At 49.8% G+C, this 15,754-nt stretch overlaps 1 protein-coding gene across 3 annotated transcripts in view; it reads left to right on the forward strand.

The window, feature by feature from the left end:
• The first annotated feature begins 2,029 nt into the window (after positions 1 to 2,029).
• The window catches only part of UBASH3A (ubiquitin associated and SH3 domain containing A), a 42,254-nt gene continuing 28,529 nt past the window's right edge, over positions 2,030 to 15,754 (forward strand). For 2 of the 3 annotated variants that reach the window (XR_016037049.1, XM_055420682.2), the window contains exons 1-4: positions 2,037 to 2,272; positions 4,416 to 4,469; positions 8,834 to 9,020; positions 11,765 to 11,963. Coding sequence is in view for 2 of the 3 variants with exons in the window: in XM_055420682.2 (XP_055276657.2) it covers positions 2,160 to 2,272; positions 4,416 to 4,469; positions 8,834 to 9,020; positions 11,765 to 11,963 (553 nt within the window). In the remaining variant the exon portion in view is untranslated. Of the gene's footprint in view, positions 2,273 to 4,415; positions 4,470 to 8,833; positions 9,021 to 11,764; positions 11,964 to 15,754 lie in introns of all 3 variants that reach the window. The other variant, XM_088834617.1, reaches the window with a different exon arrangement.

Genomic DNA, 15,754 nt, shown 5'->3' on the forward strand with positions numbered 1-15,754 from the left:
ACTCCTTTCCCTATTTGGAACCAGTCTGTTGTTCCATGTCCAGTTCTAACTGTTGCTTCTTGACCTGCATACAGGTTTCTTAGAAGGCAGGTAAGGTGGTCTAGTATTGCCATCTCTCTAAGAGTTTTCCACAATTTGTTGTGAAAGTGAAAGTGAAGCCACTCAGTCATATCCGACTCTTCGCAACCCCATGGACTACAGCCTACCAGGCTCCTCCACCCATGGGATTTTCCAGGCAAGAGTACTGGAGTGGGTTGCCATTGCCTTCTCCCTGGGTAACCAGCTATCAAATGTGAAGACTAATTTGTTGTGAACCACAACACAAAGACCTTTGTGTAGAGTCAAAGACTTTAGCATAGTCAGTGAAGCAGAAGTAGATGCTTTATACATATATACGGTACTATGTATGAAATAGATAACTAATGAGAATCAAAGCACAGGGAACTCTGCTCAGTGCTCTGTGTTGACCTAAATGGGAAGGAAATCCAAAAAAGAGGGGATATACGTATACGTATAGATGATTCACTCTCCTGTACCACAGAAACACAGCATTATAAACAATTACACCCCAATAAAAATCTTTTAAAAAGGATAAAACACTAAAAATTAATTAATTAAAAATAAAATAACAAATAAAGTCATCCAACAAAAGATCCATCTCCAGAGTTTCCACAAACGGATAAGAAAGCCCAAACAACCCAATTAAAAAATGGCGGACTGCTAGAAGAGGCCCTTCCCCTAAGAGGAAATCCAAATGGCCAATAACCTGTCTCAAGGTGCTCAGTGTCATCTGCCCTTTGGGGAGATGCAAATGTAGAACCGCAGTGAGATACCACGACACACCCCCAGATTGGCTGCAAGACTGATAACATCAAGTGTGGGCAGGAACTTCAATCCGCTGCTGCTGAGGGGGTGAGCTGGTACGACTGCTGAGTGAAATTGCTCGGCAGTGTCTGATGAAGGATGAACATGTCCTGTGATCACAGAATCCCACCCTGAGACAGGTGCCTAACAGAAATGCGTGCATCAGGTACTCAAAGAAATATACCAAGCATGTCTGAAGCAGCAAAATTGAAAGGCACCCAAATGTACATCAACTGATAACTAGAGAAATAAAGCATGGGGCATTTATCTGATGGAACACTATACGGCAACACAGTGAAATATGGTTACTCTCAACATGGATGAATTTCATGCTTGTGATTTTGGGCAAAAGGAACAGACATGGAAGAGAACACACTACTCAGTTCTGTTTATGTCAGGTTCAAAGATTAGCAAAATTAACATACAAGTGAGAGCAGCAGCTACCTTTCAGTGGGGAAGGGAGGAGAAAACTAGGAGGCTGGGGCTGGGGCACTGGGGGCTTGCAAGGTTCTGATGATGCTTGGAACAGAGGGTCTCAGCTTTGCACTGTTAACGTCTTGAGCTGGACCCTGATTTGCTACCGTGATTGCTGTAGCATTCCTGGCCTCCCCGCACTAGGCACAGTTAGCAAACACCCCCTCCTCTGGCTGTGACAATCAAAATGTCTCCCAACAATGCCAGTGGTCCCTGGGAATGGGGGCCAAAATTCTCAGGTCAAGGACCTCTGTTTTACTGCTGGTCCTGGAGGATTAGGGGGTGTCAGTTCACTATGAAAACGCAAGGAGCTGTACATGTAGGATTCATCAGTTTTTCTGCATGCGTGATAAACTTTATAAAGTTTTTACAGAAAAGAAAAGAAGTCAATGAACAACTAAAAGAGCCAAAAAGTTTAGAACTATGAGGGACAACAGATACAGTGACGTTTAATGTCTTCTACAGATAGGGAAACTAAGATCCAGGTGGCTCAGGGTTCTGCCGCCAGTGGGACCCAGCAAAGAACCCCACCCTGGATTCCCCTCCCCCAGCCTCCCTTCCCACCCATGCCAGGCAGACTCCTCCCAAGTGCAGCCCAAGTCAGAACCAAGGCCGATCCCATGACCTCCTGACCCCAAACCCCACTGTGGAAGGGGCTTGGTGGACCCTGCACCCACACTCTGCGAAGAGAACTCTGAAAAGCAGTATCTCACACAAACAGGATATTAGCTTTGTCAGAAAGATCAGAAAGGGCTTGAGGTTTTCTTCTCAGGCTCAGCCTCTCAGCTTTATCTGCTCGCCTCAGTCTGCAGCAGGAAGCGATGGCAGCAGGCGAAACCCAGCTCTATGCCAAGGTCTTCAACAAACTCAAGGGCCGCAGCACCCCCTCCCTCCTGGACCCCCTCCTGGGCATGGGCTTCCCAGCACACACCGCGTAAGTACCGCCCGGCCTGGCCCGGCTCCCCGGTCCCCGAGCTGACCCTGCTGTGGCCACAGAACTGCGGGCGGCTCAGAGCCCTGACTTCCTGTCAAGGGGTGCACCCTGCAAGCCCGGGATTCATCTCAAAATGAGGCCTTTTCTGCTTTTATAAATGACACGAGCTTTGCCTTTTAAAGACAAATTCTGCTGTCTGGTGATGGTGGGATCCTGAGGTTTGTGAAATTGGAACCAGGGTTTGGAGACACCTGTCTGTACCCCCTCTGTGGGCAGTTTGGATAATCACAGATGGCTTTTGAGACTCGTTTTGAAAGTCCCTAATTCAGTCGGGGGCAGTCTCTGATGCTGGGACCTGTTGAAATACACAGGAATGTTACTTCTAAATGTGCAGAGAAACCCCTTGTGGGTAAGGGTTCTTGACTGTGTGATAATGAACTGAAATGGTTAAGGAAGCCCCCGAGCAGGGAGGATGTATCTTAGAAGGGCCACACAGAGAGGACTCTATCCTGAGTATCCCCACCAGAGAGGGAAGGTGAAGGTGATAGTCACTCAGTCACGTCAACTCTCTAGCTACACCATGGACTATAGCCTGCTGGGCTCCTCTGTCCATGGAATTTTCCAGGCAAGGATACTGGAGTGGGTTGCCAAGCCCTTCTCCAGGGAAGGATCCCCCCAGAACGATAAGCTTTGAGCCTGACAGGGGTGGCAGCTTCCACGTTGTTCTTAGATCTGGTCCTTTCCGTGTCCGTATTCACATGGGAAATACATCAGTAGTCCCCTTAGGTGACTGCGGATGTGGGAGGGGGCAATCTCGCCTTAAACAGATAACAAACCCCTGCCCGACTGCGCGGAATGACTCAGGCTGGACCCCTTTTCTCCCCAGCCCAAATCAGGACTTATTTGTCACGTCGCGTTCATAGTAAACCGGGAGTCTGTGAGACAGGAACAGGATCAGGCATGTGCAGGAGCCTGCCATAGGCTGGACACTGTCCTGGGTGCTGTCCATCAGGTGCAAACGAGGACAAAGAGGCAAGAAAGGGAAGGTAGTGGAGGGGCAGGGCTGGAACCCCAGTCCCGGTGCCTGTAAAATTCACTATTATGTGACTGAAGTTGCTGTTGGACGCATACTTGAAATTCCTTCCAATTTAAGGACTTTCCTGATAGTCCAGTGGTTAAGGTGCCATACTTTCAATGCAGGGGGTGTGGGTTCAATCCCTGGTTAGGGAGCTAAGATCTCATATGCCACAAGGCATGACCAAAATAAACCCAATTCCTTCTAGTTTAAATATTAGTTATGTGTTGGAGCTGGATAAACATGTTTTAAATGTCTCCCTGGGGTGGAAGCACCCCGGTAAGTCTCCTGCTAACCTCTCCAGGTGGCCTCAGCCCACCAGCATCCTCTGAAATAGCCCCACTGGGCAGTGGCCATCTCAGGTTCCTGGCAATATCCAGGCTAAATTTGAGGATGAATTGCCTTCATCAAACTCCATTCTGTCTAGTTTGGGCCCCTTCAGTTAAACTCAATTCACTGTACATACATCCCAGTTTCAAGGATGAGTAAGACATGGTTAAGCCCAGGGAGCTCACAGATGGTTGGACAGGCAGACGGACAACACAGGTCCATGGAGATGAGGGGCAAGGTGACCACGTGTGTGGTGGAGAAGCACAGGAGAGCTGCACGGGCACCCTCCTTGAGCACTTCAGGAAGGGCTTCCTGGAGGAACACCTAAGCCAAGCCCGGGAGACCCCGTGCCATTTTCCCTAGGGCATCTGGTCAGGGAGGCACATGTACAAGCCAGGAACGCGGCCCTGTATGGCTGCCTTGAAGATCTGAGAGTGCATGGGGGAGGGTCAGGGAGGTGGGATTCAGGCATGGGTGAACCTCGGGACGTGAACCCTTGGTGTCCATGCCAGGGACTTGGGGTGGGGGCCAGGAAAGGGAAATCATGGCTGGGAGTGGAGTGATGCTGCGCAGAGGGTGGAGGCCTGGGCACTGCATCCCGCTCTGAGGTCTCAACATCCAGCCCCCTGGGGTCCCTCCTGAAGGTCCAGTGTGTTGTGGAACCACCCCCCAACCCTGACCTTTTCCAAAGAATGAAAGTTAGCATTCTGAGAGCTCCTAACGCTCTGCCTCCCACAGGCTCAAGGCATTGGCAGCCACTGGAAGGAAGACGGCAGAGGAGGCGTCAAACTGGTGAGTGGGGGGCCTGCAGGTTGTAGGGTCTCTGCAGGGGAGCTGGGAGGTCCCCAGGATCCCCTGGGCGGGCAGGCACCTCCATGCAGCCCATGGTGCCCAGGGAAGGCAGTAAAAAGCCCCCAGATAGAATGGAAAACAAAAGAGAGAAAACTCTGAACAACTCTTTCTTAAAATTTCTTAAAATTCTGATCTGATCCCAATGTGACTATCAATGAAGAGAAACATTCATGTGATTTGTTGTTGAATAAACAAGAAAGAGATATTTTTGCTGATGTGAAATCGAGGTCGCCACTCTCTCCACCTCTGATGGAGGGAGAACTGGCAGGTGTGGTGAAAGGCCCCAGGCCTTGGCACGTTGCACCGGAGCTCTGGGTTCCAGGCGGCCCTGCCAGCCTCCAGCTCTGTGGCTTTGCCAGCCGCCCACTGCTACGAGCCTTGCTTTCCTGCCCCAGGAATCAAAGAGGACACCCTGTTCTCTAAAACTCAAGCCCGCCCGCATGTGCCGTGATGCCATCATTCTGTCCCACGGTGGGAAGTCCCCTCGTGCTCCACCCTGGAATAACTGCAGAAAATCAAACAGAAACCCCAGGTCCCATGGGCTGGGGGGCCGTCCCCAGAGCAGGATGGCGAACAGTGGGGGCTCAGCGTGTCCTCAGCGGGAACCCCCTCCTCCTCAAAAATCTCTAGGCCAAGGGCAAAAATGCAACCCCTGTAGTGGAAAAAAGGAAATACCCAGGACCCTCTGGACTAGGCTGACTCTATTTTATTTTATTTGAATTGCCTATTTTTTTCTTTTTTTATTTATTTTTATTGGAGTCTAATTACTTTATAATATTGTGGTGGTTTTTGCCATACATTCACATGAATCAGCCATGGGTGTACATGTGTTCCCCATCCTGACCCTTCCTCCCACCTCCCTCCCCATCCCATCCCTCAGGGTCATCCCAGCGCATCAGCTCTGACAACCCTGTCTCATGCACGGAACCTGGACTGGCGATCTGTTTCACATATGATAATATACATGTTTCAATGCTAATCTCTCAGATCATCCCACCTTCACCTTCTCCCACAGAGTCCAAAAGACTGTTCTATATATCTGTGTCTCTTTGGCCATCTTGCATATAGGGTCATTGTTACCATCTTTCTAAATTCCATATATATGCGTTAATATACTGTATTGGTGTTTTCCTTTCTGACTAACTTCAACCTGTATAATAGGCTCCAGTTTCATCCACGTCATTAGAACTGATTCAAATGAATTCTTTTAAATAGCTGTGTAATATTCCATTGTGTATATGTACCACAGCTTTCTTATCCATTTTTCTGCCGATGGACGTCTAGGTTGCTTCCATATCCTGGCTATTATAAACAGTGCTGCGATGAATATTGGGGTACACGTGTCTCTTTCAATTCTGGTTTCCTCGGTGTGTATGCCCAGCAGTGGGATTGCTGGGTCGTATGGCAGTTCTATTTCCAGTTTTTTTTAAGGAATCTCCATGCTGTTCTCCATAGTGGTTGTACTAGTTTGCATTCCCACCAACAGTGTAAGAGGTTTCCCTTCTCTCCACACCCTCTCCAGCATTTATTGTTTGCAGACTTTTGGATAGCAGCCATTCTGACTGGCATGAAATGGTACCTCATTGTGGTTTTGATTTGCATTTCTCTGATAATGAGTGATATTGAGCATCTTTTCATGTGTTTGTTAGCCATCTGTATGTCTTCTTTGGAGAAATGTCTGTTTAGTTCTTTGGCCCATTTTTTGATTGGGTTGTTCATTTTTCTGGAATTGAGCTTCAGGAGCTGCTTGTATATTTTTTAGATTAATTCTTTGTCAGTTGCTTCGTTTGCTATTATTTTCTCCCATTCTGAAGGCTGTCTTTTCACCTTGCTTATACGTTCCTTCATTGTGCAAAAGCTTTTAAGTTTAATTAGGTCCCATTTGTTTATTTTTGCTTTTATTTCCATTACTCTGGGAGGTTGGTCATAGAGGATCGTGCTATGATTTACATCAGAGAGTGTTTTGCCTATGTTTTCTTCTAGGAGTTACATAGTTTCTGGTCTTACATTTAGATCTTTAATCCATTTTGAGTTTATTTTAAAGTCAGCGGCCAAATTGGAGTTAAAAAGTGAACGTACTGCTGTGAGAGTCGTGGTTGGTCCCCGCTGGCGGTGACTCAGCCAGACACACCAGCAGACCCGCCAAGGATCAGGGAGACCGCAGGTCCCTGGACTCTGCCAGAGTGGCCCAACCCCACTGGTAATCGGGGGGTGCAAATTAGGACGCCATTAACAACAAAAGGCAGCTTCAAGCGGTGGTGAGGATGAGGGGAAGGTCGTCTCTCTCTCACTTGCCTGGTTGCCATTTGGGGTGAATGTCAGCACTGAAAATGTGGGTAGATGCTGCCTGGCAGTTCATGTCTTAGTACATTCCTTGGAGAAACACAAAGAGCCTAAAAAGACTGTACAGGAGACTTCCCTGGTGGTTGGTCCAGTGGTTAAGATTCTGCTTCCAATGCAGTGGTTGCAGGTTCCATCCCTAGTCAGGGAACTAGGATCCCACACGCCCCGAAGAGCAGCCAAAAAATAAAAAATAAAATAAAGAATGTGAAAAGATCTTAATCACAGTGCTATGAAGTTTTAAAAGAAGAAAACAATTTGAATGTCCATCAGTGGCGTGGATGGATGACGTATGGACTGTTTCATAGCCCTTAAAAGTTCACTCTGACACACTTAACCAGATGCATGTGTACCCACAGGGAAAGGTTGCAAAAACATATTGCTGAGTAAACAGTGTGAGCTGTAGTGTAATTTGAACAATAGCTTATGATTGAAATAATACACACAAGTGCTCTCCATGCACCTGTTACCTAAATGTCTATAAGGAAACAGAGCAGATCAAGAGTTGAGATTTCCTCTTCTGGAGCCAGTGAGCGAGCTATGATAAAGGGAGCAAAGCTTCCTCCTCGGTGTTTGTTTGTTGTTAAGAAGAAGGTATTTGTGTGTGTCTCATGTCTTCTCCAGTGGCTGTACCCTGATTTCTAAATTTAATGTTATATCACAAGCACTTCTCTGAGCCATCAAAAATTATTCAAATCTGTAATTTCCAGTGACTACATGATAAAGTTATTATCACTTTTTTAGTTTTTTCCTTCTTTCCTGTTATAAATAATGGTATAATAAATATTTTATGCATCCAGTGTTAGCTACACTTTTTGCCTTGAATAAATTTCTGGAAAGGATTTATTAGTTCAAATGGAAGGGGTGTTTTAACGCTCTTGATACATCTTGACAAATTGCTTTATGTAACAGTTGTAGAAATTCATCCTTCAGTCTCTGGGCTTTGACAAGATGAAGCATAGCTTTTATCCTCTGAAAGGCATTCTGTTCGTTTTACAAGTGAGAAAACTGGTATCTCGTGGTTGCCTCAATTTTATTCATTTTTTTTTTTTATTAGTGAGAATGAACCTGACTTGGGGGCTGTATGTCATCTTTCATAGCATTTTAAATAATTTTCTGGGACTTCTCTGGTGGTCCAGTGGTTAAGAATCCACCTTGCAATGGAGTGGATGAACTAAGATCACATGTGCCTAGAAACAACTAAGCCCACGGGCCCCAAATACTGATGTCTACACGCCGCACCGAAAGATCCCACATGCTGCAACTAAGGCTTACGGCAGCCAAATAAAAATAAATAACTTCCTGAACTGAAAGAAAATAGAGTAGCTACCTAAGTTCTGTCTAGGTCTTTGGGGCTTTCATGTTTATACTTAATTTGGAGATTGAGATAAAATTAAAACGCAGGTTTGTCCCAGAAAACTTCAACCCTAAGGAGATACCTGACCCAGAGAGACCATTAGAAAACCAGGTTTTGAGTATTTTGGTCACCTTCCCACCTCATCTTGGTTGGTAGCCTGGGACTCAGACTAGCCAGGGTCTGAGACCTGGTTTCCCAGGTGGCACTAGTGGTAAAGAAACTGCCTGCCAATGCAGGAGACCTAAGAGACACAGGTTCTGTCCCTGGGTCGGGAAGATCCACTGGAGAAGGAAATGGCAGCCCACTCCAGTACTCTTGCCTGGAGAATCCCACGGACAGAGGAACTTGGCGGGCTACAGTCCTTGAGGTTGCAAAGTCAGACACGACTGAAGTGACTTAACACAGCGCAGAGACCTGGGTGGATGTCCAGCTCCTCTGAGATCACACTCAGCCCTGTGCTCGGTGAGTGCTGCCTGGGCACTGGCACCCTGGCACTCTACACATGGCTGGCTGATCTGAGTCGCCGTCAGCACTGCCCTCTGCCTTCCCTGGGGAGAGACTCGTTTGGCCACAGTGCCAGATGGCAGTGTCCCTTCCTCTCTTGCAGGCTACACTGCCATTGCAATGACCCTTCTCTGGACGACCCCATCCCCCAGGAGTACGCCCTGTTCCTCTGCCCCACGGGTCCCCTGCTGGACAAGCTTCAAGAGTTCTGGAGAGAGAGCAGGCGGCAGTGCGCCAAGAACAGAGCCCATGAGGTCTTCCCTCATATAACACTCTGTGACTTCTTCACGGTGAGTTGGGCCAAGGCACATTTAATTCTCATTAACATAGCATCTGAGTCATTTCCTGCAATAACTAGGTGGCATTGGAGGGACTGATGCTAAAGCTGAAACTCCAATACTTTGGCCACCTCATGAGACGAGTTGACTCACTGGAAAAGACTCTGATGCTGGGAAAGGTTGGGGGCGGGAGGAGAAGGGGACGACGGAGAATGAGATGGCTGGATGGCATCACCGACTCTGTGGACATGAGTTTGAGTGTACTCCGGGAGTTGGTGATGGACAGGGAGGCCTGGCGTGCTGTGATTCATGGGGTCGCGGAGAGTCGGACACGACTGAGCGACTGAACTGAACTGAACTGAACTGATGGGGCAAAACTGAGGGGTTTATTTTCATACCGTGGTCCACAACAGTGACGTTTGCATGAGACAGCCTTTACTTTCTTCCTCGTCTTCATCTGGTCAACTCCTATTCATCCTTCAGAACCCAACTCATTTATCCTCTCCCTTTTTAAGTCTTCCCCACCTCCCCAGGCAGGCTTCCCTGATGGTTCAGTGGTAAAGAATCCACCTGCAATGTAGGAGATGCAGGTTTGATCCCTGGGTCAGGAAGATCCCCTGGAGAAGGAAATAGAAACCCATTCCAGTATTCTTGCCTAGAAAACCCCAAGGACAGAAGAGCCTGATGGGCTATTGTCCATGGGGTTGTAAAAGAGTCAGTGACTAAACAGCAACATTTCCCCAGCCAGAAGCGTTGCTGCGCTCTGTGCTCCCACCATCCCTTTGCGTCTCTATCTAGTGGCTCTTTCCCTGTTGCACGGCAGTGTGTCTGATGCAACTTGGCATCCCTCACTGGACTGAAACCCTCAAGGGAGGGAGGAGGTTTCGCTCACTATTGTACCCACAGAGGCTAGCAAGTGCCTCAGCCTGAGTGGGGACTTCACAAACCTGTGATGGATCAATTAATGAACAGATTGGCCAGTCACAGATGCAGGACTTCTTCCTGCCCTGGGGACCAGCTCTCTGACTCAGAAGAGGTCAAAGAGACAGTTCTACAGGAGTCCTGGGAAGGTGAGAAGGACCTGGACTGCTCAAAGACAAGAGGGAGGCACGAGAATGAGAGGAGGGAAAGACACCACTGGGCTTCTGACCAGAAAAATGTAGAGCGGGCACACCCTGCACCACCCTGGCTCTGCTGTCAGCAGACTCTCAGTGTACCGCTGGGGCCCAAGGAGTCCTTTGTTCCAGGCTCCTCTGCATTGCACAGAAAGGGGGCTGCAAACCTGTGCAGGATGGTTTCCAGAAGATGCCCAGGAGAAGCAGTGCCTCCCAGAAGCCCCTGATAAACACCTTCATTTGCCATGAGGTGGGGGAGGGATTCCCAGGTGTTGAATCCAGAAGAGTCTCAGGTAAACTGGGTGAGTTGGTCACCCTGCTTGGACATCGCTGGCACTTGTGATGCCAGCGATTGGGTTCCTTTATGGCTTGTCCAGGGAGCTCATCAGGGAAAGGAGTGGCAGCCAAGCCAGCTCTGAACATGACCTTAGAAATGGATGTGCCTGGTCATAACTGCCGGGAAGCTGACCTGGGGCTTCAGCTCCTCCTCGCAGCCCCTTGAGGCATGGGCACACGTGCACACATACACACATTTCACACACAGTTCCCTTCTCCCAAGGGAGCTGCCCCACTTTCCCTCACCCTGCCCTAGAGGCTGAGGGTCCTTTTCCAGCAGAAGAGTGTAACGGGAATTCACTCTTTGTCTGATTCTAAGAACATACAGCCACCAAACGGTGGCGTCAACTACAGCTCTGTGTATAACGTGGCTCCATGCTCCAAGGTTACATGCCTGAGGCCAAGAAATACGTGTGAAGAGATGTTCATCCACGTGGCGGTTATGAGTTGAGTGCCCTGTGGGTATATCCCATGCCTTCCAGGTCTGTGAGGGCTGCAAAGATATGGCAGGGGTGAATTTAGTGAACTCCTGGTTAGTGGGGAGCTGTGGGTGAGTGTTAACAACAATGATAAAGTTTATAGCTCAGAGAGCAAAGGAGGCTATGGGAGACCCAGGAGGAGCCTGCTGCTGGGGAGAGGAGGGATCAGTCAGCTCCCCGCAGGGGTCACTGTGTTGGGGTTCACTGGGGTCCTCCATGGCCTCATGGAGTCTTCCTCACTGAGCCAGGAGCTGTGTGGCCAGAGAGTGGGTGTGTGGGTGACAGTGGGAATTGATGGGGAGCTTATAAGCCAAGACCACATCAGAGACCCTTGTAGTCAAGGACGATTCGATCACTGGCCAAGTGCGAGGCCTGCTGCCCAATCTGAAGACCAGCAGTCAAGGAATAGGCTACAACCCTCCTCAGTAGGTTAAGTTCTGAGCAGTGCACCCCAGGACTGCCTCAGTGGAGCCTATGGAACCCCCAGAAGCCAGTAGCCAGTGCTGAGCACAGCTGTGGTCCATGGGAGTGGGAGAGGGGCTGAGGATGCAATATGGATGGGTTGGGTCAACTCAAGACGGAGGGAAGGACGAAGTTCAGGGATCCGGGGTTTCCTGCCTGGGCACTTAGAGGCTATTCCATTCCAATAAGAGCTTGACCTGAATTGCCTAAGGAACTGGGGACCAGCTATAGAACAGACCCATCATCCCAAACACCGGGACCAGGTAAATTGTGTTACAGTGTCGGGAGCAGAAAGGAGGCTCCCATGGCTGCCTGGCTGTCATCAGTTAAGGTAACAGGTGGCCGTGCTGTCTCTGTCCCTCAGTGCGAGGACCAGAAGGTGGAGTGTCTATACGAGGCGCTGAAGAGAGCCGGGGACAGGACACTGGGCTCGTTCCCCTCGGCCGTGTCTCTGGTCCTCCACTCTTCCATCAGCTACCTGGGCTTCTTTGTGAACGACAGCCCTGCAGACATCATCCGGGAATTTGCTGTGATGTTCGCCACAGAAGCATCCATCTTGGCAGGTAGGCAGCCCTGGGCGGTGGTGCACGCAGAGCCCCGGTTTACAGAAGGGAGTCCCTTTGTGCCTGGGGCTGAGATCGCCACACTCGGATGCTAGGGGTGGAGCCCAGAGCAGCAAGAGTGAGGCTGTTCCCCAGTGCAGTGATGGTCAGCCTGCGGGCTCGTCTGGTGGCGGGACACGGGGGTGCCTGCACCATTACCAGGCCACTTCCGCCCTCACCTGGCCCTTTACAGCCCACAACTATGACTCAGCTTTAGCCTGAGGCTTAACAATTACCAAGAACCTCCGTAAAATGCCAGAATGTCCTTCAGAAACTGAGTAAAATAAGTTAGAGAAAGGCAAACACCATATGATATCGTTGATCTGTGGAATCTAAAAAAAAAAGGCACAAATGACCGTATTTACAAAGCAGAAATAGAGTCACAGGTGTAGAAAACAAACTTATGGTTACCAAGAAGGGGAAGGGATAAACTGGGTAATGGGGATTGACACATACACACTGCTCCATATAAAATAGATAACTAGTAAGAACCTGCTGTATAGTATGGGACTTCCCATGTGACTCAGTGGTTAAGAATCTATCTGCCAATGCAGGAGATGCAGGCTCAATCCCAAGGCTGGGAAGATTCCCTGGGGGTAGAAATGGCAACCCACTCCAGTATTCTTGCCTAGGAGATCCCATGGGCAGAGGAGCCTGGTGTGCTAAAGTCCATGGAGTCACTATAAGAGTTGGACACAACTGAGCGACTAGACAACAAGTGTAGCACAGGGAACTCTACTCAGTACTCTGCAATGACCTATATGGGAAGAATCTGAAAAGAATGGATGCGTATATATGCATAACTGACTGACTCTGGACTTTCAACCAGTCCATCCTAAAGGAGATCAGTCCTGAGTGTTCATTGGAAGGACTGGTGCTGAAGCTGAAACTCCAATAACTTGGGCCACCTGATGCGAAGAGCTGACTCATTGGGAAAGACCCTGATGCTGGGAAAGACTGAAGGCAGGAGGAGAAGGGGACGACAGAGGATGAGATGCTTGGATGGCATCACCGATTCAATGGACATGAGTCTGAGCAAACTTCGGGAGATGGTGAAAGACAGGGAAGCCTGGCGTGCTGCAGTCCTTGGAGTCGCAAAGAGTCTGACACGACTGAGCGACTGGACTGAACTGAACTGATACACCAAAAAAATTAATTTTTAAGAAAAGTGAGCAAATAGACTCTGAGCAAGCAGAGGGCTCTTCTCTAAATGAGAATAGCCTTGCCGCATGGATGTGGTTTGTTGAAACACTCAGCTGCTGGGAAACGGCCGCAGGGGGCCATTGTGAGGCCACGTGACAATGGGGATCGTGGGCTGGGGTGCCTCCCTCAGCCGCACATCCCACCCAGGACACCTTTCCTCAAGGGGCCAGCGCTGTGTGCGAAACACAAGTGCTAGCTGATTTCTTTAATCTGTTTAGATATGAGCATAGTCTAGTCTCCTCGGCCTCTTGGTAGGGGGATGGAGGGGAGGTGCATTACTTTGAGAATCAGCCAAATTCCCTTTTCTCAACCAGCAGCCCTGGTCTGGGGACTGGGGGTCCAGCTGGGGTTTAGTGGGAAGCCTTCTGGACCTGACCTCAGGTGTGAATTTTCCCTCATTCCTGGTTGGTGATGTGACCCTAAATCGTGTCTTCTGACCCTTGAGTCGTCTTTCTCTTCGAATGACTGGGCCCGCCCTCCAAACAGTGCAACCTGTCTGGAAACGTCCTAGTGGTCCTAGAACACAGAGGTGCTCAGCACTGCTGTGTTTGCTGTGTCTGAGACTCGGAGAGACCATGGCGCCCTGATGGGAGGATCCCCCTCTGCCCCCAAGACAGGTATGAACTTCTATCCTGGCCACCTGAATAGTTTCATCAATCCCAGATTTCCACCTGGAGGCTGGCTTGACAAGTCTGGGATCATATGTTCTAGACAGTTATAAACTTAGCCGTGTCTTTGAGGAGTGCTCCGTTGCTCAGTCAAGTCTGACTCTTTGCAACCCCACAGACTGTAGCCCTCCCAGCTTCGCTGTCCATGGGATTTTCTAGACAAGAATACTGGAGCGAGTTGCCATGTGTGAGGAGGGGTCTCCTTTATGTAAACCTGAGTTCAGATGATGACTCTGGAGTCCTTTTATCTCTAAGAGGATGATGTGGCTCTTGTCAGGATGCAATGTGTCAGCTGTTAGCCTTCACACAGAACCAGTGCCTCACTTACCTTCACAACCCCCTGCTCCCGACCAAAAGTGACTCTCAATGGCCACCATTTTAAAAGTGGAGTGACCAAGGGCTATGAAGGGATGTGACCCACCTGAGGTCACTATCGTGAGTTGAAAAGTGTACCCTAGAATTCATGTCTCCCATAACCTCCAAAAAGGACTTTCTTTGGATATAGGGTCTTTGTAGATGTAAGTAGTTGAGGTCACACCAGTGTAGGACGGCCCTAAGTGCAATGACCAGTGTCCCTGTGACACGAGAAAACACAGGGACACAGAGGAGAGGCCAGGCATTGAAGTGACGCTGCAACGAGCCAAGGAGCTGGAGCAAACAAGGAGGGAACCTCCCACACCTTGGTTTTGGATTTCCAGCTCCCGAACCATGAGGACAGATCTCCATTGTTTTAAGCCGCCCAGTGTGTGGTCATTTGTGACATCAGTCCAGGAAACTGACAAAGTCCCTGAGCCAGTGAGTGTTAAAGCTGGCCCTGGAGTCCAGCCCTCTCCTGCTCCACCTGGGTCTCCTGCTGACCGGCCCCTGTCCTGCAAGAGCTGGTTTTGACCCCCTGTCCATCACCCAACCTTGAGCTGGTTCTGCCCAGCTCTCCAGGGCTGCTGCCCTGGGCCTGACCCTGTTGGGTCGGGAGGGGTCAGTCACAGCTCCAGGAGGCCTTGCCCAGCGCACAGTCCTCAGGGGCATGGGCCATGGAGAGAAGGTACACAAATGCCCATTCAGAAGGCCAGTGACTCAGTGATCTCTCGGATGACTACCATGGCGGGCCCTTCCCAGGCCGCACTGACTCACCCCCGGCAGGACGGCCCTCCCCACCACAGCTAGAACACCTGAGAAAAGGAATTTCCCCGCCGCCCACACACTCTCTTGTTTCAGGCACCTCAACCCCCGCAACTTGGGGCATGGAGACCTCAGCGGTTTCTCTTTTGCTACCAAAGGCTCAGACAGAGGATAAAGACGTTGGTGGGGCCGCCAAGTCTGGGCTCCAGGAAGTGCGTCATTGACGTTGCTCAGTTGAGGACAAGTCCTTGTGTACCGTTCAGTGTTCGTGGGTAACTAATATCTGGGCTTCCCAGATGGCGCCAGTGGTTAAGAACCCGCCTGCCAATGCAGGCGTCACAGAGACGCAGGTTCGATCCCTGGGTTGGGAAGATCCCCTGGAGGAGGGCATGGCAACCCACTCTAGTATTCTTGCCTGGAGAATCCCATGGACAGAGGAGCCTGGCGGGCTACAGTCCACAGGGTCGCACACAGTCGGACATGACTGAAGCAACTGAGCATGCAAGCATGCGTGCAACTAATATCTACTGCAAGTCTCTGGGGACCTTACAGTTAAGAGGCTGGTTTCCCAGACCAACCCAGCAATCTTCACCCTCAGGTTGTCGCTGTTGAAACTGAAGCTGAGTCAGACCAAGACGCTCCCCAAGGTCACTTGCCAAATGGGGCAGGTGGGTCTAAAGTCAGGTCTATCTGCTTCCCAAGTCTGTGCAGCTCCACTGATCACTGCCTCCCCAGAATAGAGCCACTTTGTGGCCTGGCTGA

This window comes from Moschus berezovskii, chromosome 1 (assembly GCF_049115385.1).
Source record: "Moschus berezovskii isolate FMDL1 chromosome 1, NW_MosBer_1.0, whole genome shotgun sequence".
NCBI classification, from domain to species: Eukaryota; Metazoa; Chordata; class Mammalia; order Artiodactyla; family Moschidae; genus Moschus; species Moschus berezovskii.